Source organism: Pogoniulus pusillus, chromosome 2 (assembly GCF_015220805.1).
Source record: "Pogoniulus pusillus isolate bPogPus1 chromosome 2, bPogPus1.pri, whole genome shotgun sequence".
In the NCBI taxonomy this organism is placed as follows: domain Eukaryota; kingdom Metazoa; phylum Chordata; class Aves; order Piciformes; family Lybiidae; genus Pogoniulus; species Pogoniulus pusillus.
Genome location: NC_087265.1, coordinates 27,357,986 through 27,382,568, shown reverse-complemented (window position 1 = coordinate 27,382,568; position 24,583 = coordinate 27,357,986). Strand labels below are relative to the sequence as shown.

Here is a 24,583-nt window from a genome sequence, read left to right as displayed (position 1 = left end):
TCAGCCAGCATGGTGAACCCTCACCCCGTGAAGCACTTGTAATGGTTCCTCTGTGGTGCTGCACTACAGAGAGATGCTGTTTGCTAACTCGTTTCTATTGTTTTGCAATGAGCTGTAGAGGCTGCAGACACGACCTCTCGAGAGGAGCTCTGTGCTTCATCGTCCTCGGCATATTTAACTGGGGTTTAGAGTGTCCACTTGAGTCTACTGACACAGTGGGTGAGGAAATGGAGAATTAATCTTCTATCACAATCCCTTCTGTAGAGAAATTTCCTAATTAAACATAGCAGAAAATTACTTTTAAGAGTAGCAAGAGGCAGGGAGCACAAAATTCTTTATCGTGGCCATGGGTGTTATTAATTGCAAATTAATTCATGCAAATCTTCTAACTGCATCTCATGTCCAGGCTTTTCCCTGTTTTTTTCATGGTTCTCATGTCCATCTCATGTTCCAAGGTGGAACCATCTTTATCCCCAGCAAGGACTTCCTCTGGGAAAATAGAAGGTGTTGCACCACATGCTGCAGCACATTCCTCTGTTGTCCTAGTGTGAGTCCTTGTTGGTTCTGCTTCTCTTTGCTTTACTTCAGCTTTTCTCTTCCTGTTTATCTGCCTTGCCAAAGTTGGGAAAAATCCTTTGCTGATTGCCTCTTAGAATCATAAAATGGTTTGGGTTGGAAGAGACCTCCAAAGGTCATCTAGTCCAAACCCCCTGAAGTCAGCAGGGACATCCTCCATTAGACCAGGTTGTACGTAGCCTTGTCTAGCCTGACCTTGAATATCTACAGGCATGGAGCCTCAACCTTCACCCTAGGCAACCTGTTGCAGTGTTCCACCACCCTCATTGTGCAGAACTTGTTCTTAGCATCCAATCTAAATCTGCTTTTCTTTCATTTCAAACCACTGCCCCTTGTCCTCTCACTGCAGGGCTTTGCAAACAGTCCCTCTGCAGCCTTCTTGTAGCCCACTTCAGGTACTGGCAGGCTGCTACTAGGTCTCCCTGGAGCCTTCTCTTCAGCAGGCTGAACAGCACCAGCTCCCTCAGCCTGTCCCCACATCAGAGGTGCTCCATCCTCCTTATCATTTTCATGGCCATCCTCTGGACCCATCAAGTCCTCTCTTGTGTTACTGCCATAGGCCTTTGGGCTGCATTGGCTCATGTCCAGCTTCTCATCCACCAGCATCCCCAAGTCCTTTTCTGCAGGGCTGGTTTCAATTTCACCTTCCCTCAGCCTGTGTTGATATTGAGGGTTGCTCCACCCTAAGCACAGGACCTTATCCTTTGCTATATTGAACCTTATGAAACTCTCCAGCCCACCCAGGTCCCTCTGGATGGCATCTCTTGTCAAAGATCTTCTCACAGTTATCACACAGACTGAGAAGTCTCCATTTTCATATTCTGGTCTGTTAGCCACTAAGAGCAGAGATAACAAGAAACAAACCCTCCCCTTTTGAAGCATTTTGGGTTTCAGATGACAACCTTTAATGTATGACTCTATTTAACAAGAAGAATCCTGAGTGGATGGCATGATGTGTAATGATATGTAAATGACCATTCATGCATGAAAATCAGGGCCACAGTTGAATGTATTAAGCAATGACTGATATAATCATTATTTTGGATCCTGCATCTGAAGAGGGGGGATTGCAGGCAGCAAGTGAATTATGGATTTAAAGCAAACACCTGTGTGTGCATGTGGAATGCTGAGTGCTTTCAGCAGCTCTGCCTGGAGTAGCCCAGTGTTCTGCTGTTGGGGCTCAAATAAGGTCAATATGTTGGGTTTATGCTTTTCACATTATCTCTGGCTCTGGCTTTGGCAGGCCCTCCCTTGCCTTGTTTGTACAGCATGCCATTGGAGTGCCAAGTCTGTAATGTCAGCTCCCTGTAACGCTTTTATCTACAGAGAGCTGCCTGCTGCTCCCGCCGGGGAACAGCGCAGGGAAAGCCAGGAAAAATTCATCATCCTGCGAGATCTTTGTGGCTCATGCCTGCAGGGTGCTGTGGGGAAAGCAATGCACCAAGGCAGGTGAAGGGGTGACCTGCTGAAAAGCAGCTCCACAGAGAGGAACCTGTAAGTTCTGGTGGACAATAGGTTCACCATAAGCCTGCAGTGTCCTCTTGTGATGAGCAGAGCCATTGGGATCCTAAAGTGCCTTCAGAAGAGTGTAGCCAGCAGGTCAGGGGAGGTTGTCCTACTCTGTGCTAGTGTGGCCACATCTGAAGAATGGAGTCCAGTGCCAGGCTCCCCAGTTCAGTAGAGACAGGGAACTACTGGAGAGAGTCCAATGGAGAGGGGAGGGCCATGGCACTGGGAGGGCTGGTTGGGAGGGTGAGGGGCAGCGCACAAGCACCAAGGCTTTGTATGGCTGCTCCTTCATGCCCCAACCTGCTCATTTACAATGCTTCCGGTGTCAATTTTACAGACAGAAAAAGGGGATCTTAATGTGGACTTAACTGTGGACAGACATTGGAAGAGGCTGCCTGTGGGGGCAGTGGAGTCACTGTCACTAGACATGATTTACTGGACATGGTGGTGATAGGTTGACGCTTGGACTTGATGATCTTAGAGAGCTTTTCCAACTGAAACAATTCTGTGATTCTGTGTTTGTATGACTGTGTTGAAGTGCAGCTGCTGTTCAGTCACCTCTGTAAATATTTGGGATAGTGCTGCCTAAATGCAAGCTCCAGATGCTTTGTTCTGGTGACCTGCATGGCCATCAGCAGGAAGGCTGTCTGAAGCTGACTCAGGGAAACGAGGAAAGTGCCCCGGTGTAACTCTTCTCCACCTCCCAGCCAGACCTTTGTGGCCACTCTGCTTTCAAAGCACTGCTTTCATGAGCAGACCTGTGGTCAAGGCTGAGATCAGGCAGGGTTGTGTTACGAGTAGATACTTGAGAGAGATGTTTGCTTGTCTCGTTGTGCGTGATGAACTTCGAAGAAAAGAGAAAATTCCACGTTGGGATTGAAGAAAAATGAGCTTGCATTGTACAACAGCTACATTAATGGATTCCTTCTATCAGAGGCAGAACATAGCTGTGTTACTAAATATAATTAATTCACCTCAGGTCTGGAGCACAATGTGCTAAATGTCCATGATACATTCTCTGTCCCCTTCGGCACTAGCATATGATCAATTTTGATACTCTGTCCTTACCTAATTATTGCTGTCGCTAATGAAGGGAAGTAGAGAAAAACATGTCTTAGTAGGTTAATAAGCCATCCAGAAAATTATATTAGTGTGATCAATCCTTAATGATTATGGTTTCTCAGAATGCCGGATCACCTGGAAGGTGTTTTTTGGAGGGGATGAGAGAGGAAGCAGGTTGCATTTTGCAGCTGTTCTTACAGGTGTGCTCAGCTGGCTTTCAGAGAGAACAGCACTCAGACTTTGGCTGCTCTTGCAAAGGTTGATTTGCTTGGTGGAGCTGCTTTATTCTACCACACAAGCACATGGAAGGGCAGCAAGTAGGAGAGATTCTCTACCTCGCTTCCTTCGGCAAATGTTTGTTGCGTTGGCTGTCACGTGGGTGGGTGGCATGAGTGTTCTGTGGGGAGTTCCTGAGTGCTTGTGAGCTGGCAGGCTCAAACCAACCTGAGCAGCTTCCAACTGGCAGTGCCCCCCTTCCTCTCTCCATGCTGAGACACTTTCATTTGTACTCTGGTGTCTGAAGGGAGCCTACAAGGAAGGCTGCACAGTGACTGTTTCCAAAGGCCTGCAGTGAGAGGGTGAGGGGCAACTGTTTCAAATGACAGAACAGCAAATTTAGATTGGATATTAAGAACAAGTTCTGCATCATGAGGGTGCTAGAACACTGCAACAGGTTGCCCGTGGAGGGGGTTGAGGCCCCATCCCTGGAAGTATTGAAAGTGAAGCTCAGCAAGGCTCTAAGCAACCAGGTCTAATCATAGAATCAGCTGTGTTGGAAGAGACCTCCAAGATCATCCAGTCCAACCTAACACCCAGCCCTAGCCAGTCAACTAGACCATGGCACTAAGTGCCTCATCCAGGCTTTTCTTGAACACCTCCAGGGACGGTGCCTCCACCACCTCCCTGGGCAGCCCATTCCAATGCCAATCACTCTCTCTGTGAAGAACTTCCTCCTAACATCCAGCCTATACCTACCCTGTCACAACTTGAGACTGTGTCCCCTTGTTCTGTTGCTGGTTGCCTGGCAGAAGAGGCCACCCCCCACCTGGCTGCAGCCACCCTTCAGGTAGTTGTAGACAGCAATGAGGTCACCCCTGAGCCTCCTCTTCTCCAGGCTAAACAACCCCAGCTCCCTCAGCCTCTCCTCACAGGGCTGTGTTCCAGGCCCCTCACCAGCTTTGTCGCCCTTCTTTGGACACATTCCAGCACCTCAACATCTCTCTTGAATTGAGGAGCCCAGAACTGGACACAGCACTCAAGGTGTGGCCTAACCAGTGCTGAGTACAGGGGCAGAATAACCTCCCTTGTCCTACTGGCCACACTGTTCCTGGTACAGGCCAGGATGCCATTGGCTCTCTTGGCCACCTGGGCACACTGCTGGCTCATCTTCAGCTACTATCTACCAGCACCCCCAGGTCCCTTTCTGCCTGGCTGCTCTCCAGCCACTCTGTCCCCAGCCTGTAGCACTGCTTGGGGTTGTTGTGGCCAAAGTGTAGAATCCTGCACTTGGCCTTGTTAAATCTCATCCCATTGGCCTCTGCCCACCCATCCAGCCTGTCCAGGTCCCTCTGCAGGGCTCTCCTACCCTCCAACAGATCCACATCTGCTCCTATCTTGGTGTCATCTGCAAACTTACTGATGCTGGACTCAATCCCCTCATCAATAAAGATATTGAACAGACCTGGGCCCAGCACTGATCCTTGGGGCACACCACTAGTGCCTGGCTGCCAACTGGATGTGGCACCATTCACCACCACTCTCTGAGCCCAGCCCTCCAGCCAGTTCTTGACCCATATCAGAGTGAATCTGTTCGAGCTAGGAGCTGTAAGCTTTGCCAGGAGCTTGTTGTGGCAGACAGTGTCAAAGGCTTTGCTGAAATCCAGGCAGACTACATCCACAGCCTGCCCCACATTCACCAGGCAGGTAACCTGATCATAACAGGAGATCAGATAGGTCAGGCAGGAGATGCCCTTCCTAAACCCATGCTGGCTGGGCCTGATCCCTTGGCCATCCTGTAGGTGCTTTGTGATGGCACTCAAGATGACCTGTTCCATGCCCTTGCCTGGCACTGATGTCAGGCTGACAGGTCTGGAATTTCCTGGTTCCTCCTTCTGATTCTTCTTGTGGATGGGCATCACACTGGCAGCTTCCAGTCTTTGGGGACCTCTCCAGTGAGCCAGGACTGCTGATAAATGATGGAGAGTGGCTTGGCCAGCTCAGCTGCCAGCTCTCTCAGCACCCTAGGATGGATCCCATCTGGTCCCATGGACTTGTGAGGATACAAGTGTTTCAGGAGGTCCCTTACTTCTTCCTCATGGATTAGAGGGGGAATATACTTGTCCCTGACTACATCTGCCAGCTCAGAAGGCCAGTTGCACTGAAGGCAACCTGTCCCACTCCTGAGGCAAAGAAGGTGTTAAGCACTTCTGCCCTTTCCTCATTTCTGGTTACTATATTCCCGTCTCCATCTAATCAGGACTGGAGGTTGTCCTTGCCTCTTCTTTTGCCATTAATATACTTACAGAAACATTTTTTATTGTGGCAGCCTAAGTTCTAATGGAGGATGTCTCTGCTGACTGCAGGAAGGTTAGACTTTGGAGGTCCCTTCCAACCCAAGCCACTCTTTTATTCTGTCTGCTTTAGCATCTATTTGCATTGCTTCCATTGGTTTGCTTTTTGCTTCTTTCAGTACCTGGTTATGCCCCCACTGCAGCAGGCTTAGGACAGGTTCATTTTGATGAAAGCATTTCTTTTAAAGCATCTCCAAGCTGTTAAAATGAGTCTCAGAGGAGAGTGCTCTTCAAACTTTAGGCTAGTTATTTATTTATTTATTTTGTTTATTTAAAGATTTTCTCCAAATTGAACAGAATCACACTCCTCCCTTTTAATTTGTTAATTACACTTCTGCAATGGTAATGCAATCAGTGGATATAGCTAAAGTGTTTGTGTGTGGGAATCAATATTAATGAGAAGAAGTGCGAGACCTGGCAGCTATTTGCTTTGCATCTGTCTGTTGGTGTTCAGGCTGCTCCAAACTGGACTCATCTGAGCAATGCAAAGAATTGCAGTTGCAGGAGGAGAAGGAGAGTACCTCCAGGTCATTCACTCCCTATAGTCCCTTAAAGGTCTCTTCCAACCAAAATGTTTCTAAGACTACACACTTCCACTGAATCACAGAACGGTGGGGGTTGGAAGGGACCCTTGGAGATCAACTTGTCCAACCCTGCTGCTTAAACAGGCATGCCTACAGCAGGACACACAAGAACACATCCATGTGGGTTCTGAAATTCTTCAGAGAAGGAGATTACACAGCCTGCTCCAGGGCTCCAGCACCCTCCCAGCAAATAAGTTTTTCCCCTATGTTCAGGTGGAACCTCCTGTGTTCTAGTCTGTACCTGTTGCCCCTGGTCCTATCTCTGGGCACCACTCAGAAGTCTAGTCCTATCCTTTTGTCCCTGCCCTCTGTTGATTAGCATTGAGAAGATCCCTTCAGTCTTTTCTGGGCTAAACAGCCCAAGGTCTCAACCTCTGCTTGGTCAGAACGATGCTCCAGTCCCTTCAGCATCTTTTTGGTCTTCTGTTGAACTCTCTCTAGTAGTTCCCTGTCCCTCTTGAACTGGGGAACCCAGTACTGGACAGAATACTCCAAATGTGGCCTCACCAAGGCACAGCAGAGGGAGAGGAGAACCTCCCTCAACCTGCTGGCCACACTCCTCTGACTGCACCCCAGAATACCATTGGCTTCTCAGCCACAAGAACACATTGCTGGCTCATAGTGAACTTGTTGTCCACCAGCACTTCAAGGCCTCTGTGGAGGTGCTGTCCAGCAGGTCAATGTGTTTCCATACTCAAGGGAAGATAGGGAGCAGGATACACTCACTGCCTTTCAGGGCAGCACAGCCCTCAGATAGCTGGAGCTCAGCAACTGCAGCCCTTGGCCAAAGCAGAAAGTCAGGACTTGCACAGCCTGCCTGCCCTGAATGACTTTGCAGGTGACAAAACTCTGAGCAAACTCATAAAGGTTAATCATGACTAAGTGAGAATGAAAGCTGGCATTTTCCTGCTAGGCTTCCAGTTCTCTGTGTATGCAGTGTATTGAAGCTAAGTGAGATGAAATGTTTAAACCTTTCCTGCCATATGGTTCCTCCTATACCATAAACACATCTGCACAATTGTACTCAGAAGTGCAACATCATCCTCCTGTGAATGAATTCAGATCCACATTTCTCTTCTGCTCCTATCAAAGCTGAGTTTCAAGTGTCACACACTCAACCTGTTTGTCCTGTTACTGGAGGTCTGGGAGGTTTTTCCTTGCACAGTCACCTAAATTTTAGGTGACAGCATAAAAACAGATACTCACTTCATCCACAGAGCTGACCCCTGGAGGCTCCTTCTCCTAAATCTTTGCCACCCTTCCAGGAGTGGCTGTGCAGCTCATGAACTCCCTTGCCCTTTGATTAGGCTGTCAGCAGTGCTGCCAGTGTTTGTCAGGGACATGACTATTCCACTGCACAAACCATAAACCAAGGGCTACAAGAAGCCAATAATGCTGCTACTCAGGCAAGGCCTCAGCCTGCCCACAAATGATGGAAATGAATAGGAAAAACATGGTTCAGCTGACTTGTTTCCCATTTCTCCCCAAAGGTCATCTTACTGCTGACCGTTTTCTTGCAGTTAACCAATGCAGTGTCTTTTGGTGTTTGTTGAAGAACAGAATCGTAGTCAGAGAATCATTCTGGTTGGAAGAAACCTTTAAGATCATTAAGTCCAATCAGTAGCCCAGGTCACCACAAAACCACATGCTCCAGCATATCTACATGGCTTTTAAAACCCTCCAGGAATCAGGGCTCCATCACTGCTCTGGACAGCCTGTTCCAGGCCCTGACAATCCTTTCAGGGATGAAGATGTTCCTCATGTCCAACCTAAACCTCCCCTGGTGCACTTTCAGGCCATTTCCTCTCCTCCTATCACCTGTTAGCTGAAAGAAGAAACCAATACCCACCTGGATGCAATCCCCTTTCAGGGAGTTGCAGAGAACAATGAGATTTCCCCTCAACCTCTTGTTCCCCAGCCTGAACAACCTCAGGTCCTTCAGCTGCTTCTCAGAAGCCTTTTTTTTTTTAGATGAATATCCTTACTTACACAAAAAAAGGAGCACAGACAGGGGTGAGCCCTGGCTGTCCCAGTTGAGAGGATCAGCTTGGTGATGACAGTTGCAGACTAGGGAATACTAAATTCTTCTGGGCCAAGAGCCACAAAGGGAGTTTGGGGATCACCCTTTGCATACAGGGTGACCACAGAGGTGGTGTTGGAAGAGTTAGATGCAGAGCCCCCTACCAGGAAGGTACCTCCTGTGTGATCATGGACTTTGACTACCCATCTTGGCAACTGGCTGAGCTGCTTTACTCTGAGAATGAGCTTCCTTACAGAGCATGAGCTTGGCATGTGACTTCTCAGCCTCTGAGCTCTGGGGCTGCTCCAGCTCTCACTTAGAATCACAGAATGTTAGGGGTCTGAAGGGACCTCAAAGGACCATCCAATCCAACCTCCCTGCCAGAGCACTTAGTTGTGAATAACCTGCATTAGCACCACAGAAATAAACAGAAAGAACGCAGGTGCTGGTAGATAGGAGGCTGAAGATGAGCCAGCAGTGTGCCCAAGTGGCCACGAGAGCCAGTGGCATCCTGGCCTGTATCAGGAACAGTGTGGCCAGTAGGACAAGGGAGGTTATTCTGCCCCTGTACTCAGCACGTCAGGCCACACTGGTGAGTTCTGGGCTCCTCAATTCAAGAGAGATATTGAGATGCTGGAACGTGTCCAGAGAAGGGTGACAAAGCTGATGAAGGGCCTGGAACACAAACCCTATGAGGAGAGGCTGAGGGAGCTGGGGGTGTTTAGCCTGGAGAAGAGGAGGCTCAGAGGGGACCTCATTGCCATCTACAACTACCTGAAGGGTGGCTGCAGCCAGGTGGGGGTTGGTCTCTTCTGCCAGGCAACCAGCAACAGAACAAGGGGACACAGTCTCAAGTTGTGGCAAGGGAAGTATAGGCTGGATGTTAGGAGGAAGTTCTTCACAGAGAGAGAGATTTCCCATTGGAATGGGCTGCCCAGGGAGGTGGTGGAGGCACTGTCCCTAGAGGTGTTCAAGAAAAGCCTGGATGAGGCACTTAGTGCCATGGTCTAGTTGACTGGCTAGGGCTGGGTGCTAGGTTGGCCTGGATGATCTTGGAGGTCTCTTCCAACCTGGTTGATTCTATGATTCTATGAAAAGCAGAGCAGGAGAAGAAACCTTCTCCCCTCGTTAACATTCAGTGAAAGCCAGACCTGAGTCGTTCTTACAGTGGAGCTGCTTTGCACCACCTGGTATGTAAATGGGACATAAAGGAGATTGGACTTCCACTGGCTCCCACACTCCCTTCCATTGCCAGAGTGATTTACAGAAGCCTTGGTGTAAATTATAACTGGGTCCCGTGTCTGCAGTCCTCATTTGAGGATTTAAACCCAGTCATTTCCCAAGATAATTGTGGTGCAGTCAAGACTAAGAGCAGCTTCCAAAAATTGGTTAATACCCAGATTTTGGGGGTTCTTCAGTGGCTTAAATGGAGTGGCATATTATCTCCTCTATAGTCTGCCTAAAAGATAAATTTGATGTCTGCAAGCAAAGACATGAAATTGCTATAGGCTTCCTCTCTTATAGCCTGCCATCTATTTGATTTATGTGCTAAGTGATCTCAGATGACCCTCCAAGGCACTGAACCATTAGAGAGTTATGTTGCATGGCGATAAGAAATCTTCAGAGATACCTAAATCTTCTTTTACCACTGGGAGTTTCATCCGTTCTGGAATAAAGAACATTTTTATGTATGATGTTGCTATCTTACTAGCCATACTAATATTCAAAAGGATACACAAACTTAAATCAATAGCAAGTGACAAAGACCTTAAAACTGAAGTAGCCACCAAGCAGAAGCCAGACAGCTATTTTAGGTTTCATCTTTGTTCCTTTCATTCTACTTTGTGAAAGGCGAGGAGCTGTAAGGGTTCACATCAACTCTTCTGTTAATCTTCCCACCAGGTGGGAAGCTGGAAAAAAAGCACCTTTTTGGTGTGGAAAGCCCTGGAAAGTCACATCACCCATCTGGGACTTCCTTACTTTCGGCTTTGTGAAGTCACGGGTTGGATCCTTCCTTTCTATTTCCCCCGAGTTTCTCTGTATGCAGTGATCCAGGTTTCTCTCTGCCTAGAACAAATAAACGTGCTTAGGACTTCAGGTGGGATGTTCATTCTTGACAGAGGTCAGGGAAAGCACAAACTGGTAATTTCTGTGGTTTACATCCAACTGCAGCACCTTCCTCTGCAGAGGAGGCCACTGCTGACTCAGACTACTTTAACCAAACCTCTGTGTGGTGCAGTATTTGCATCATGGAACTTGCTGTAAGCACAGTGCTGTGGCATGTATGGAGTCCATGTGGTCCATCCTTCAGGTTGTTATGGCATCACGTCTTTGGGGCTTCAAGCATAAGGTACCTGGCACCTGTCTCAGCTTCTGCCCAGACATACAAGAGGAAGGACCTGAACCAGTCTGTGCTTTTCAGTAGAGCCTGAAGAGGTTGGAGGTCTTTGGAGGTCTGTAGGCAGAGATCACATCTGGCACATAGAGCCTGCAGGCTGCAAGCAGCTCACACTTGACTCTCTTCCTTTCTGACGGTCATTTTAATTACAACAAGAGAAGTGTTGTCATAGAATGCATTGAGTTGGAAGGGACCCTCAAACATTATCTCGTCCAGACCCCACTGCAGTGAGCAGGGACACCTCCAACTAGCTCAGGTTGCTCAGGGCTTCCAAAACCCTGACCATGTCTCCAGGGATGGGTCCTCGACCTGGGCAGCCTCTTGCAAGTGTCTCACCACTCTCACAGTAAAGAAGTTCCTTCTGATATCCAACCTAAATCTATGCTGTTCCGGTTTCAGACTATTGCCCCTCATCCTATCACTACAAGTCCCTCCACAGTTTTCTTGTTAGCCCCTTTCAGGTACTGGAAGGCTGCACTAAGGTCCTTCTGGAGCTTTCTCTTCTCTCTAACTTCCTCAGCCTGTTCCCATAAGGGAGGTGCTCCAGCCCTCTAATCATCTTCATGGCCCTGCTCCGAGCCAGCAGGTCCATGTCCTTCCTGTGTTGAGCACTCCAGAGCTGGACACAGCACTCCAGCTTGGGTGCTTCCTTGCACTGCAGCTTCCTATCTTACTTGATACAGCGCTGGAGTTTAATGATCCATGTGGCCAGGCAAGCCAACCTGAGGGGAGAGTAGCACAACAGCTATTTCTTTTTCTCCTTGAACCTGAAAAATCTTCTGGTCCTTAAAATTAAGGCTGCAGTCATCTCCTTCCAACCCCTTTAATAACAGCCTTGGTCAGTGACCCATCACATTGCATCCACCCAGCTGTGGGCACATCCGCTGGATTGTTTTGTGTGCAGCTGTTGGGTGTATTGAGCTACAGGAGAGCAGGGCTTGATACCACAAAAGCTCTGGCAGCATCTCAGGCATGTTTTTACAGCAGGCTATGTCTATTCCTTGAAAATCCTCCTGCAAGGAAGTGATTTCTGTTTAAAATTAAATTAATGCAAGGCAGAGATGAACAGTCCCCACGTGCAACTGGGCAGTTTTTGCTCAAAGCTGTTTATGAGGGGAAGCTCTTGGCAAAATTAAATGAGCCTCCTCTTCCTCAAGCTTGGAAATGCTGTCAGTGCTGCTCATTGTACACCTCCATCACCCTGTGGTGTTGGCATCCCACAGGCACCAGGAAAGCATCAGGTTTTGTAGGGGGACCGCAGAAGGGTGCAGCGATCACAGCTGTTTGGTGTCAGCACTGGGGAGGCTTACAACAGGGTGTTATTCACTGAGCCATTTCCTCTGGAAATGCCTTCAGAGATATTTTCTGGGAGAAACTGGCCTTGACTAATGGCTTTTAATTTTTTATCAAACACGCTGCAGGAGCAGCAGGGATGTGCATGAGACAGAAGCAAGCAAATGGTGTGTATTCAGAATAAATAAACGTTGAGTGAGGATTGAATCCTGTCCCTCCTCTGTGAGCACCTGCAGGTCCCTACGGAGGCCATGGCTTGACTTCAGAGCTGGCTGCACCCAGAGACCTCCAGGGATATGCTGGAAAGATGATTGGGTGACTGAGAAACCTGGGGCTGTCTAGTCTGGAAAAGAGAAGACCGACAGCTCTGTGGTGAAGGGTTGGACTTGATGATCTGTGAGGTCTCTTCCAACCCTGATAATACTGTGATACTGTGATACTGTGTGAGAGGAGATCTGATTAGTGTATACAAATATCTGAGGAGTGAGTGTCAAGTGGATGGGGCCAGTCTCTTCTCAGTGGTGTGCAATAGTTAGGGAAAGAGCAGTGGCTACAAATTGGAGCATAGAAGGTTTCACCTCAACATGAGGAGAAACTTCTTTACAGCAAGGGTGACAGAGCCTTGGAACAGGCTGCCCAGAGAGGTTATGGAGTCTCCTCTGGAGACTTCCAAAACCCACCTGGATGCATTCCTGTGTGAACTACCCTAGGGGATCCTGATTTGGCAGGGAGCTTGGACTCGATGATCTCTGGAGGTCCCTTCCAGCCTCTATAGTTCTGTGATTGTGAGTTACAGAATCAGGCCGAACAGTTTGGGGCTTGTATTTTTCTCCTGATGTTACAGGACGTAAGCACAGAGTCAAAACTATCTATTGATGATACTTTCTGTCTGGTTTCTCAGATATGAACGTAAAATGTCTCCAAAATGGTTTCTTTCTTGAGGGGCTTGAGATACTCCTGAAATCATGACCATCTGATCTGAATCCAGTGAGAACAGCAAGAAAGGACCAAATGATTAAAACAGGAGCTGTTGTGGTTTCCACAGTCCGTTGACTCTGTAAATTGTGTGTAGTGCCTCCCCAGCTAAAGAATTTATATCGCTTGGGAGCTTGAGTGAGTCTGTGAGGTGACTTTCAGAGAATGGTAGTGACCTTCTGACCCATGTTAGCATATTTCCTTGACCTCTGGAAGTTGCTAATTGTGCTAATGCAAACAGGAACTTGCAGCTTAACGTTTCTCAGTTGTGAGCAAGGAGTGGGCTTCAGGCGTTAGCATCCCTGGAGCTCTGCTTCATTCCTACAGGGCCTTGGTGTTAAACCTAACTCTCTGTTAGTGCGAGAACTATATAACATGCATGAGGAAGAGAGAAACCTCCTCCTTGTATTATGAAAAGAGGAATCTGTAAACTAGGTTATTCTTGATAACCTTTTGTTTTTTCAGTTGAGATACAAAAGCAAGTGCAAATCAGCAAGTGCTGCAGCTGGGGGAGAAAACGGCAAAAAAGAGCCCCCTCTAGAAACTCAGCATCCTCTAGTCCTCGAGCTGAAAAGCAGCAGGAAATACTGGGAACATAACTCCTTCTAAGATCACAGAATGGTAGGGGTTGGAACCAGCCTTCAGAGACCGTCGAGTCGAATCCCCCTGCCAGAGCAGGGTCCCCTAGGGCAGGCTGCATCAAGGTGGGTTTTGAAAGTCTCCAGAGAAGGAGGCTTCACGACCTCTCTGGGCTCCAAGGCTCCAGCACTGTCACAGCAAAGAATTCTTTTCTCCTGTTCAGATGGAACCTCCTGCGTTCCAGTTTGTGCATATTGCCCCTTGTCCTGTCAGTGGGCATCACTGAAAAGAGCCTGGCACCTTTGTCCTGACACCCACTCTTCATATATTTATAGACATTATTAAGATCCTCTCTCAGCCTTCTCCTCTCCACATTAAACAGCCCCAGATCTCTCAGTCCCCCACTCATCCTGTTGACTCTCCACTGGACTCCAGCAGATCCCTGACGCTCTTGAACTGGTGAGCTAAAAACTGGACACAGTATTGCATCTGTGGTCTTACCAGGGCGGAGTAGAAAGGGTGGAGAACCTCCCTAGATCTGCTGGACACACTTTTCTTGATGGCATCACAGGATACATCTGGAGAAGAAGAGGCTCAGGGGAGACCTCACTGCTGTCTACAACTACCTAAAAGGATGTTGTAGCCAGGCAGGGATTGATCTCTTCTGCCAGGCACCCAGGGACAGAACAAGAGGACACAGTCTCAAACTGCTCCAGGGCAGGTTTAGACTGGATGTTAGGAAGAAATTCTTCATGGAAAGAGTGATTGCCCGTTGGAATGGGCTGCCCAGGGGGGGGGTGGAGTGACCAACCCTGGAGGCGTTTAAAAGGAGGCTGGTTAAGGCACTTAGTGCTATGGTTTAGCTGATTAGAAGGTGTTAGGGGATAGGTTGGACTCTGATCCTAGAGGTCTTTTCCAACCTGGTTAATTCTGTGATTCTGTGAAAAGAGCCTTGTGGCTCTCTTGGCTACAGGGGCACATTCCTGTCCACTGGAATGCCACTGAGCTTTTTTCCCAGCAGGACAATCTCTAGTCTCCACTGGTGCCTGCTGTTATTCGTCCCAAATGCAGGACTCTACACTTGCCTTTCTTGAACTTCATGAGGTCCCTCTTTGCCCAGCTCTCCAGCCTGACCAAATCTCAGTGTCCAGATTTATCAGAGCACAGTGTGGAAAACAAACCCTGTGCATGTATCAGTCTGGGGCCTGGGTGCAGGGCCCAGTGTGGATGTTTGTGGAGGGAGAGAAAAGGCACCTTAAGGATGTGTGAAGAATAATATTATCTCTGGTTACTGACAACAGAAAGAGAGAGTCTCTGGTTACTGACAACAGAAAGAGAGAGAGGAGTAAACAGCTGTCCTTTTGAATCCAGGCTGCTGCATGCTTGGACATTTAATGACAGCACACACACTGAATGCTGCAGCAGAGCTGCTTCAGGGAAAGATGAAGGCATTAACTGTTATTTTCCAGTAGAAATAAGGAACTGCTTTGTGTCTGAGTCTGGATATTCCTCTCTTAATTAGTTGCTTCTCTTCACCATGCTCAAGCTTTCAAATGTCTTCTTCTAGTGACTGAAGTAGCTGTTTTACTCAGGTTGTGATGTGGAGCCATATGAAGTGCTTGGTCAGGCCACACTTAACTGGGCAGTTATAAATAGAAGCAGTATAGGGAGGGGGAAAATTAGGGCATATGTTTTTAATTAAGGGGAAATGTAAGGGAAGTGATTTGCAGAATAACAAATAAATTGCAGCTCTTTTCCATAAAGAATGTTCTCACCCTTCTGAACTGGAGCAATTGTCATATTCCCAAGAGATGAGGAGTTCTTGGCTGGCCTGAGAAGTCTTCTGCCCATAGGTCATGGAGTCATAGAATGGTGTAGGTTAGAAGGGACCTTTAAAGCTCATCCAGTCCAACACACACACACGTCTCAGTCAGCAGGGACATCTGCAACTAGAGCAGGTTGCTCACAGCCACAAACAACCTGACCTGGAATGTCTCCAGGGATTGGGCTTCTACTACCTCTCTGGGCAACCTGGGCCAGTGTCTCACTGTAAAAAAATCTTCCTCTGTCTAGGCTAAATCTCCCTCTTTTAGTTTAAAACCATCACCCCTTGTCCTGTCACAAGAGGCCCTGCTCAAAAGTCAGTTTTTTTCACAGTATTTTTATTTTGCCCTCAGTCTCTTTTTTTTTTACTGGAGAGCCAGGTGCAAACCACACACACCTGCAGGCACTGGTGATGAGATTCCTGGGCTTCAAATGTAACCTGTGCTGGAGATCCTGCATCTGGGGAGGAGTAACAAACTCCATCAGTACAGGCTGGGAGGTGATCTGCTGGAGAGCAGCCCTGTGGAGAGGGACCTGGGGGTCCTGGTGGATAACAACTTAACCATGGCACAGCAATGTGCCCTTGTGGCCAAGAAGGCCAATGGGATCCTGGGGTGTATTAGGAGGAGTGTGTCCAGCAGATCAAGGGAGGTTCTCCTCCCCCTCTGCTCTGCCCTGGTGAGACCCCCTTTTGAGTTCTGTGTTCAGTTTTGGGCTCCCAGTTTAAGAGGGACAGGGATCTGCTGGAGAGGGTCCAGCAGAGGGCTACAAGGATGATTAGGGGACTGAAGGGCATGGCTGATGAGGAGAGGCTGAGGGACCTGGGGCTGCTTAGTCTGGAGAAAAGAAGACAGAGAGAGAATTTGATAAATGTTTATAAGTATCTGAAGGCTGCCAGGAGCAGGGACAGGCTCTGCTCACTTGCTCCCTGTGATAGGACAAGGAGCAATGGGTGTCAGTTGCAGCACAGGAGATTCTACCTCAGCACATGGGGGAAATTCTTTCCTGTAAGGGTCACAGAGAACTGGAACAGGCTCCCCAGAGAGGTTGTGGAGTCTCCTTCTCTGGAGGCTTTCAAGGCCTGTCTGGATGTGTTCCTCTGTGATCTGTGTTAGATAGTATTGTCCTGCTCTGGCAGGGGTGTTGGACTGGATGATCTCGGGTCCCTCCCAACCTCTAACATCCTGTGATCCTGTGATCATCCCCTGCTCTGGGCAACACTAAATTCTTCTTGCTGGAGATGAGTAGTCCTTGGGGCTCATAGCTGTACCTCTCAAGAGAAAGGTGTTTTGCCTTTGGAACAGGCAAGATTGCACCACACAGCAGCTAACTCCTTACATTTTTGAGGAAAACGCCCCCTAGATCCATCCAAAGGCCTTCACTGCTGGAGGACACAAGGCAGTGAGCGATGCTGTGCTGGTAATACACTGCCTTTAAGGGCTGCATTAAGAAGAGTCTGAGCAGCAAAGTGAGGAAGGCTCTGCTCCTCCTCTACTCTGCCCTAGTCAGGGTACATCTGGAGTAGTGCATCCAGTTGTGGGCTCCCCAGTTCCAGAGAGACAGAAGACTACTGAATGGAGTCCAACAGAAAGCTATAAAGATACTGAGGGGCCTGGAGCATCTCTGTGACAGAGGCAGAGATTTGGGTGTATTTAGCCTGGGGAGGACTTCAGAGGGGATCTTATCAGTGCTGATCCACATCTAAAGGGAGGACGTCATGAGGATGGGGCTGTGCTGTTTTCAGTGGTGGTCAGTGACAGGACAACAGGCAGTGGACACAAACTGGAACCCAGGAGGTTTCACTTGGACTTAGGGAGAGTCTTCTTTGAGTGAAGGTGCTGGAGCCCTGCAGCAGACTACTCAGAGAGGTTGTGGAGTCTCCTTCTCTGGAGAGATTCCAAACCCACCTGAACATTGTGATCCCAGGCAACCTGACCTAGATAAGCCTGCTTTAGCAGAAGGGTCGGACTGCATGATCTCCAGAGGCCCCTTCCAACCCCCACCACTTTGATTCTGTGCTTCTTTTCCCTGTGAACAAAGCAGTGAGGCTTGGTGGTGACAGAGTCTTCCCAGGCTGCAGCTTGGTTGTTGCAGGTGGTTGTTAAAGTGAAGAAAGAAGAGCAAAGGTCTTTCTTGATTTCCTCTTCTAACTCCGGAAGGCAGAGAATTTACTGCAGACCAATACAGAACTCTTCTGTTGGCCTCATGCAGAGCACTGTCAGTTGGCCAAGCAGTGCCTCTGTGAGTGGCACACGAAGCTGAGGCAGTGAATGATTTTTCTGGAGAGAAAAGTGCTTGGCTGTCCACACTAATGTGTATTCTTCTTTCCATCAAACAGTCAATGAAGGCTCAGGTGAAACCAGTCAAAAAGAGACATCGACCTGTGACATTTGCCAGTTTGGGGCAGAGTGTGACGAAGACGCAGAGGATGTTTGGTATGGTAATCTGTTCTCCTCTTCTCTGTCACTCAGTGTTGTAGTTTTTAAAGGTCCTGTGCTTTGGAAAGCATCACAAAGATGAGTTCCTCTATCTTCTGTGTCTGGGCTTTCGTCACAGAGCAACTGAGGTGATTGTTGCTCTGAGAGACTTGGACAGGCTTGAGAGGTAGGCCTATGCTAGTCTCAAGGCCAAGTGCAAGGTCCTGCACCTAGATTAGGGCAATCCCAAGAACAATTCCAGGCTGGATGAGGAGTGGCTTGAGAGCAGCCTGGAGAGAAAGGACTTGGAGATGTCAGTTGATGACAAAGTCAACATGATCCAGCAATGGTCATTGGCAGCCCAGAAGGCAGCTATGTGCTGGGCTGCATCCAAAGCACCGAGAGCAGCAGGACAGGGAGGAGATTCTGCCCTTCTGCTCTACTGAGACCTCATCTGCAACACTGCATCCAGTTCTGATCCCAGCATAAGAGGGACGTGTTGGTGCTGGAGTGGGTGAAGAGAGGGTCAAGATCATCAGAGGGCTGGAGAAGCTCCCAAATGGGGACAGGCTGAGAGAGCTGGGGCTGTTCAGCCTGGGGAAGAGAAGGCTCTGAGGAGACCTTAGAGCAGCCTTCCAGTTCCTCAAGCAGGCTACAAGAAAGTCAGGAAGGAACTTTTTACAAGGGCTTGTAGTGATAGGACAAGAGGGAATGACTTTGAGCCGGAAGAGGGCAGATTAAGACTGGAGGGTAGGAAGAAGTTCTTTAGAGTGAGAGTGGTGAGACACTGGAACAGGTTGCCCAGCAAAGTTGTGGATGCCCTCTCCCTGGAGGTGTTCAAGGCCAGGTGAGACATTGAGTAACCTGTTCTAGTGGGAGGTGTCCCTGCCCATGGCAAGAGGGTTGAAACTGGATGATCTTTAAGGTCCATTCCAATCCCTAAACCATTCCATGAATGCAGAACATGCATAGTTTAGGCAAAGTCTAGAAGCAGACTCACCTCTTTTGTTGCTGTTGTGACTTTTGTTATCCATTTGAGGGTTTTACAGCTTTATATTTGGATAAAAATAGAACTGGGGAAAGTAACTGACCTAAAGGTTTTGTGGTTAAAAAAGATATCATCAGTGTTCTTATCATGTTAGCTCATGTGTGGCATTAGAAATGCTAGGAAGCTGTCTCATGTATTCCTAATGGCTGGAGTTGAAGACCTAACCCTCAAAATGTTTGAAATAATGAGAATTTTAACATTTTCTCACTGGATAATGTCTTGATTGTTACTTTTTAAAAGGAAATTACGAAAATAATTCTTTTTAACTATTATTTTTATTTTAAGCCTTAAGCACATAAGCCTAAGGGAAGTCCTTCTTGGTCTTTTCCAACTGAAATGATTCTGTCTACTCAGAATTATATTTTGTAAATTATTTTTCATTTTGCCTCAAAACTGTACAAATATATCTGCAGTAAACTTAGAGTTAATAACTTCATTGTGAGTTTGGAACAGCTGATAGATCAAAAAAGCCACTACTCAACCAAGCTGTGAATGCCAAGCCTCATCTTTCTAAGTAATTAATACATGTGTAGAAAGGCAACAAAATAATTATGCAAATGATAGAGCTGTTGTCTGGGTGATTCTTCTGAAGATGTGGGCTGGTGGTGGCTAGCAGTGAAGTGTCAATGAAGCAGTGCTGCCCCAAGTCATGGGGGGCAGGTGGAATGGGGCAGAGGGAGGCAATGAGTCATAGAATCAAGGTTGGAAAAGTCCTCTAAGATCTCAAGTCCATCCATCAACCCAACACCACTGTGCCCACTAAACCATGTCCCCGAGTGGCATGTCCACATGTGTCTTGAACATCTCCAGGGACAGTGACTTCACCACCTCCCTGGACAGCCTGCTCCATGTCTGACCACAGTATCACAGTATCACAGTATTATTAGGATTGGAAGAGACCTCACAGATCATCAAGTCCAACCCTTTACCACAGAGCTCAAGGCTAGACCATGGCACCAAGTGCCACGTCCAATCCTGCCTTGAACAGCTCCAGGGACGGCGACACCACGTCATAGAAGAATGGTAATGGACAACTGACCTCACCATAGAATTATTTAGGTTGGAAAAGAGCTTCAAAATCATCAGATCCAATCATTAACCCTACTCTGCCAAGTCCACCACTAAGCCATATCCCCTAGCACCAAATCTACATGGCTTTAAACACCTCCAGGCACAGTGACTCCCCCACTGCCCTGGGCAGCCTCTTGCAATACCTGACAACCCTTTCAGTGAAAAGCTTTTTGCTAATGTCCAGCCTAAAGCTGCCCTGCTGCAGCTTGAGGCCATTCCCTCTTCCTCTATCACTAGTTACTTGGGAGAAGAAAGCAAGTCATCTTGCTGGTCAGGCATGAATTGAACTTTTCTGCTCTCCAGTGGAGAAGCTTAGGAATATGGTCATGGTCATCCATTTGTGGTCAGTTTGGTTTTGTCATGCCAGGCTTTTAATAACCTGTGGTCTTCATCTTTAGAAGTCATGATGCAGGCCAACCACAGAGGCCTTGCTTGGCTCTGGTCATCACAAGAAATTGAGGTGTTGAAAAACAGGAGCAGGATCCATCACGGTTATAGGCTTGCAGTGATGTAACAAGATTTGTGTGGAAGAAACTGCTTCGTTTGGACTTCACTGGAGAAAATTACCCCAGGTGTCAGGGTTTCCATTGTCTCCTTGACCGCTTGTCCTTGAGAGTTTTGGTGGTGCAGTGTAGAAGCAAACCCTTGCTAAAATTAATATATCGAAATTCACAGTCTAGTGCTCGTGGTTTTATAATTAAGTGCACTTCCAAATTGGAAGGCAGGAGAAGAGAGGGGCAAGGAATAAAATTAGCTGCAAGATAACATTATTAATCATAAGCACCGAGCAGCACTGTTTGGTTGAGGGTTTTTTTTTAACAGAAACAGCCTGGTGAAATTGCCTGCTCCCATTTAGCCCAGCAATGCTCCCACTGCAGCCTTTCCCTCTCTCCTCCCTCCCCTCTGAAACTACTTGGCTCCTAGGTAGCAGCCTCATGACTGCAGGAGCTGAAGTCCTCAAGCTTTATTGACAGGCGGTCTTGCTGCAGGGGAAGATGCTTCTCAGTGAGGGAAACAGGGAAGGGCATTTATTGGGAAGATGCTAGCAGACAAACTGCTAAAAGGCAGGAAAGCAGATTTCCAACCAGAAGCACAAAGACCGTGCAAAGCCTGTTAAACGTCTGCTTTGAAGTAAACAGCTTCATGTGCCGGAACAGAGCCTTGTTTTGCCGGCCCTGCCCCCTGATTAGTCTTGGATAAACATCTTTCTGAAAAATGAGCCCTCTGGGTGTCAGCTCTTTGTTAGCCTTATTGCTGGAATAAAAGCAGATTGTGTATGGGGGACCGACCCTCTTGCAAATGTACATTAATTGAATCTCCATGTTTGGCACCAGGCAGACATACTCCCCCACTCCCCCTGCCAGGATCTGGTGTGCAGGAGATGTCCCTAAATGAAGTGGGAAAAGCAATGTCAGTTTGTTACTTGGTTCCTGGTTTTACATGGATCACATTCCAGATACCAGGAGGATTCCTTTATTTCCCTCAGCTTATTATTTGGTTCCTGGCTTTACATGGATCACATTCCAGATACCAGGAGGGTTCCTTTATCTCCCTCAGTTTATATTTGGTTCCTGGTTTTACATGGATCACATTCCAGATACTAGGAGGGTTCCTTTATCTCCCTCAGCTTATTATTTGGTTCCTGGTTTTACATGGATCACATTCCAGATACCAGGAGGGTTCCTTTATCTCCCTCAGTTTATATTTGGTTCCTGGTTTTACATGGATCACATTCCAGATACCAGGAGGGTTCCTTTATCTCCCTCAGCTTATTATTTGGTTCCTGGCTTTACATGGATCACATTCCAGATACCAGGAGGGTTCCTTTATCTCTCTCAGTTTACTATTTGGTTCCTGGTTTTACATGGATCACATTCCAGATACCAGGAGGGTTCCTTTATCTCCCTCAGTTTACTATTTGGTTCCTGGTTTTACATGGATCACATTCCAGATACCAGCAGGGTTCCTTTATCTCCCTCAGTTTATTATTTGGTTCCTGGTTTTACATGGATCACATTCCAGATACAAGGAGAGCTCCTTTATCTCGCTCACCTGACTGATGAGGGCTACAAAAACCAAATAGTGTCATTGGGTCCCAGTGGTGCTGGGACCTGTTGTTCCAGAGTGATGAGCCCAGCACCATCAGCCTCTGCCATCAATCAGAAGCAGTTTGAGGGCTCAGGGTCAGCACCTGCTTCATTCCAAGTAGGAGAGATGCAGGCTGGTAGCAAAGCCAGACCCTGGAGAGGTGGAAATAGAAGGCTGGCTCTTTGCCTGATCTTTCTGGAGTGCCAGAGTGGATCAGAGAAGAGAGCACAGGTGTGATGGCAGCTGTGGTTGGGCTGCCAATGATTTCAAGTGACAATCCACATTATTCTGTGTTGCCACAGTCTGTTATTTTGTAGTCTCTTGTTTCTGGTTTAACTCTTTCTGGTTTTGTTTTGGGTGGGTTTTTTTTGTTCTTGGCCGTTGATTGCTGGCTGTCACTCAGCTGGATTGTGCTGTTGTACCATGCCACCATCACTTTTAAATCTTCTTCTTTGCATAAAAGCGCTCTGTGAATGGCTAGACCCCTCGGGTTCTGAGAGAGGGTTTGCCACATAGAAGGCTGCTTGGAGGGATAAGAGAGATGTGTGTGAACATTTTCTGGAAGGCAGCAAAGAACCCAGAGCAATGACAGGTTTTCTGCAGCGTGGTGAAGCACACATGTATAATTATCCTGTTCTGCAGTCTTGATACCACGACAGCGAATGCAGTTTGGCATTCCATTAGCAGAGCTCTTTCTGTAGCTTAAAAACAAAGAGTGTTCAGTGGAAAGTCTTTAACATCTTGCTACCTTAATACATGAAAGCTTCTTGTCACTAAGAGGATCGAGTATTACTGGCGTTATTCCCACCTTTAATACATTTTGCACCAGTAGGCTTCATGAATATTTAAAGCAGGACAGTGGCTGTGCTCTCTAGCACTGGATTGCAATCTATTGGTAAATCAGACATTTGGTGCTGCTTGCTTTGGGTTTTATTTCTGAGCTGGCTAAGGAAGAACTGATTTTGTAAGACAGGGCTACTCCACATCACACCCCAAGAGATAGACTTCAAAGGAAATGCAGAGTGAAGCATAACACTCTGAACTGTGGAGTATTCCTAAGACCTTCCACCAAGCATCTGGGAAACACTGTGTATAAATATTGCTGACCCAATGGAGTGCCCTGCTGCTCTGCTGAAGTGGCTCAGTGTCCATGCATGAGCATGTCAGAAACCTGCAGTCCAGTATTAAACTCCTTCCTTACAGGCCACTGAGGAAATAAGAGCACTGTGTGCTGGGCCAGCCAATATAGAATCAGCACTGTAGAATTGTTTTGGTTACAAAAGACCTCTAAGATCACCAAGTCCAATCACTGTCATTAAATCGTGTCTCAAAGTGCCATGTCTACATGTTTTGTGAACATCTCTAGCAACAGTGCCTCCACCACCTCTCTGGGCAGCCTGTTCAGATGCCTGATCACTCTTTAGGAAAGAAATTGGTCTCAGGATCCGACCTAAATTTCCCCTGGCACAATTTCACACCATTTCCTCTTGGATCACCTGAACCTAGGGAGAAGAGATCAACCCCCACCTTACTTCAGCCTCCTTTCAGGGAGTTGTAGAGTACAAGAAAGTCTCTCCTTAGTCTCCTCCTCTGCAAATGGAGGTCCACAGTGGAAGGAGATAAATAGGAAAAACCCTTCTGTGTAATTTCCTGTTGGAAAACACCCAGAAGAGAGGACAGGGATATTTTCTTAAGATTAAACCCTGCCAAGCTGTGATGTGGAATTAATCAAAACCACAGTGATGAGCTGAGGTAAAATATGCCAGCTTTTCCCTTGACTTTTAGTATCAACAGTCTCCAAGTGCAGCATTGCCCACAATGAGATGCAGTTTGCTAGCTGCAAGACAGACCTGCAGAGATGTTCTCAGAAGAGAGTGCTTTCCATGTCCAAGGAGGTGAGGAGGCCATCTCTGCTTGCAGCCCCTTCCTCCCTCCTGAAGGCTGCAGGTGAAGAAGAGGCAGCAGCATTACTGGCAGGTTGTGCCTGACTCAGGGATCAGTTCTGGGCCCCATCCTCTTTAACATCTTCATAGATGATCTGGATGAGGGCATGGAGTCAGTCATCAGCAAGTTTGCAGATGACAGCAGGCTGGGGGCAGATGTGGCTGGGTTGGAGGGCAGAAGGGCTCTGCAGCGGGACCTTGACCGCCTGGACAGATGGGCAGAGTCCAATGGGATGGGGTTCAATAGCTTGAAGTGCAGGGTGCTGCACTTTGGCCACAACAACCCCATGCAGAGATACAGGCTGGGGTCGGAGTGGCTGGAGAGCAGCCAGACAGAGAGGGATCTGGGGGTGCTGATTGATACCCACCTGAACATGAGCCAGCAGTGTGCCCAGGTGGCCAAGAGAGCCAGTGGCATCCTGGCCTGCATCAGGAATGGTGTGGTCAGCAGGAGCAGGGAGGTCATTCTGCCCCTGTGCTCTGCACTGGTTAGACCTCACCTTGAGTACTGTGTTCAGTTCTGGGCCCCCCAGTTTAGGAGGGACATTGAGATGCTTGAGTGTGTCCAGAGAAGGGCGACGAGGCTGGTGAGAGGCCTTGAGCACAGCCCTACGAGGAGAGGCTGA

At 47.8% G+C, this 24,583-nt stretch overlaps 1 protein-coding gene across 1 annotated transcript in view; it reads left to right on the top strand.

Annotated features, from left to right (window-relative positions):
* TMEFF2 (transmembrane protein with EGF like and two follistatin like domains 2) overlaps positions 1–24,583 on the top strand; it is a 173,621-nt gene that overhangs the window by 85,438 nt on the left and 63,600 nt on the right. Inside the window, exon 5 of the mRNA XM_064158782.1 lies at positions 17,729–17,825. Within this exon, the coding sequence (XP_064014852.1) occupies positions 17,729–17,825 (97 nt within the window). The remainder of the gene's footprint in view (positions 1–17,728; positions 17,826–24,583) is intronic.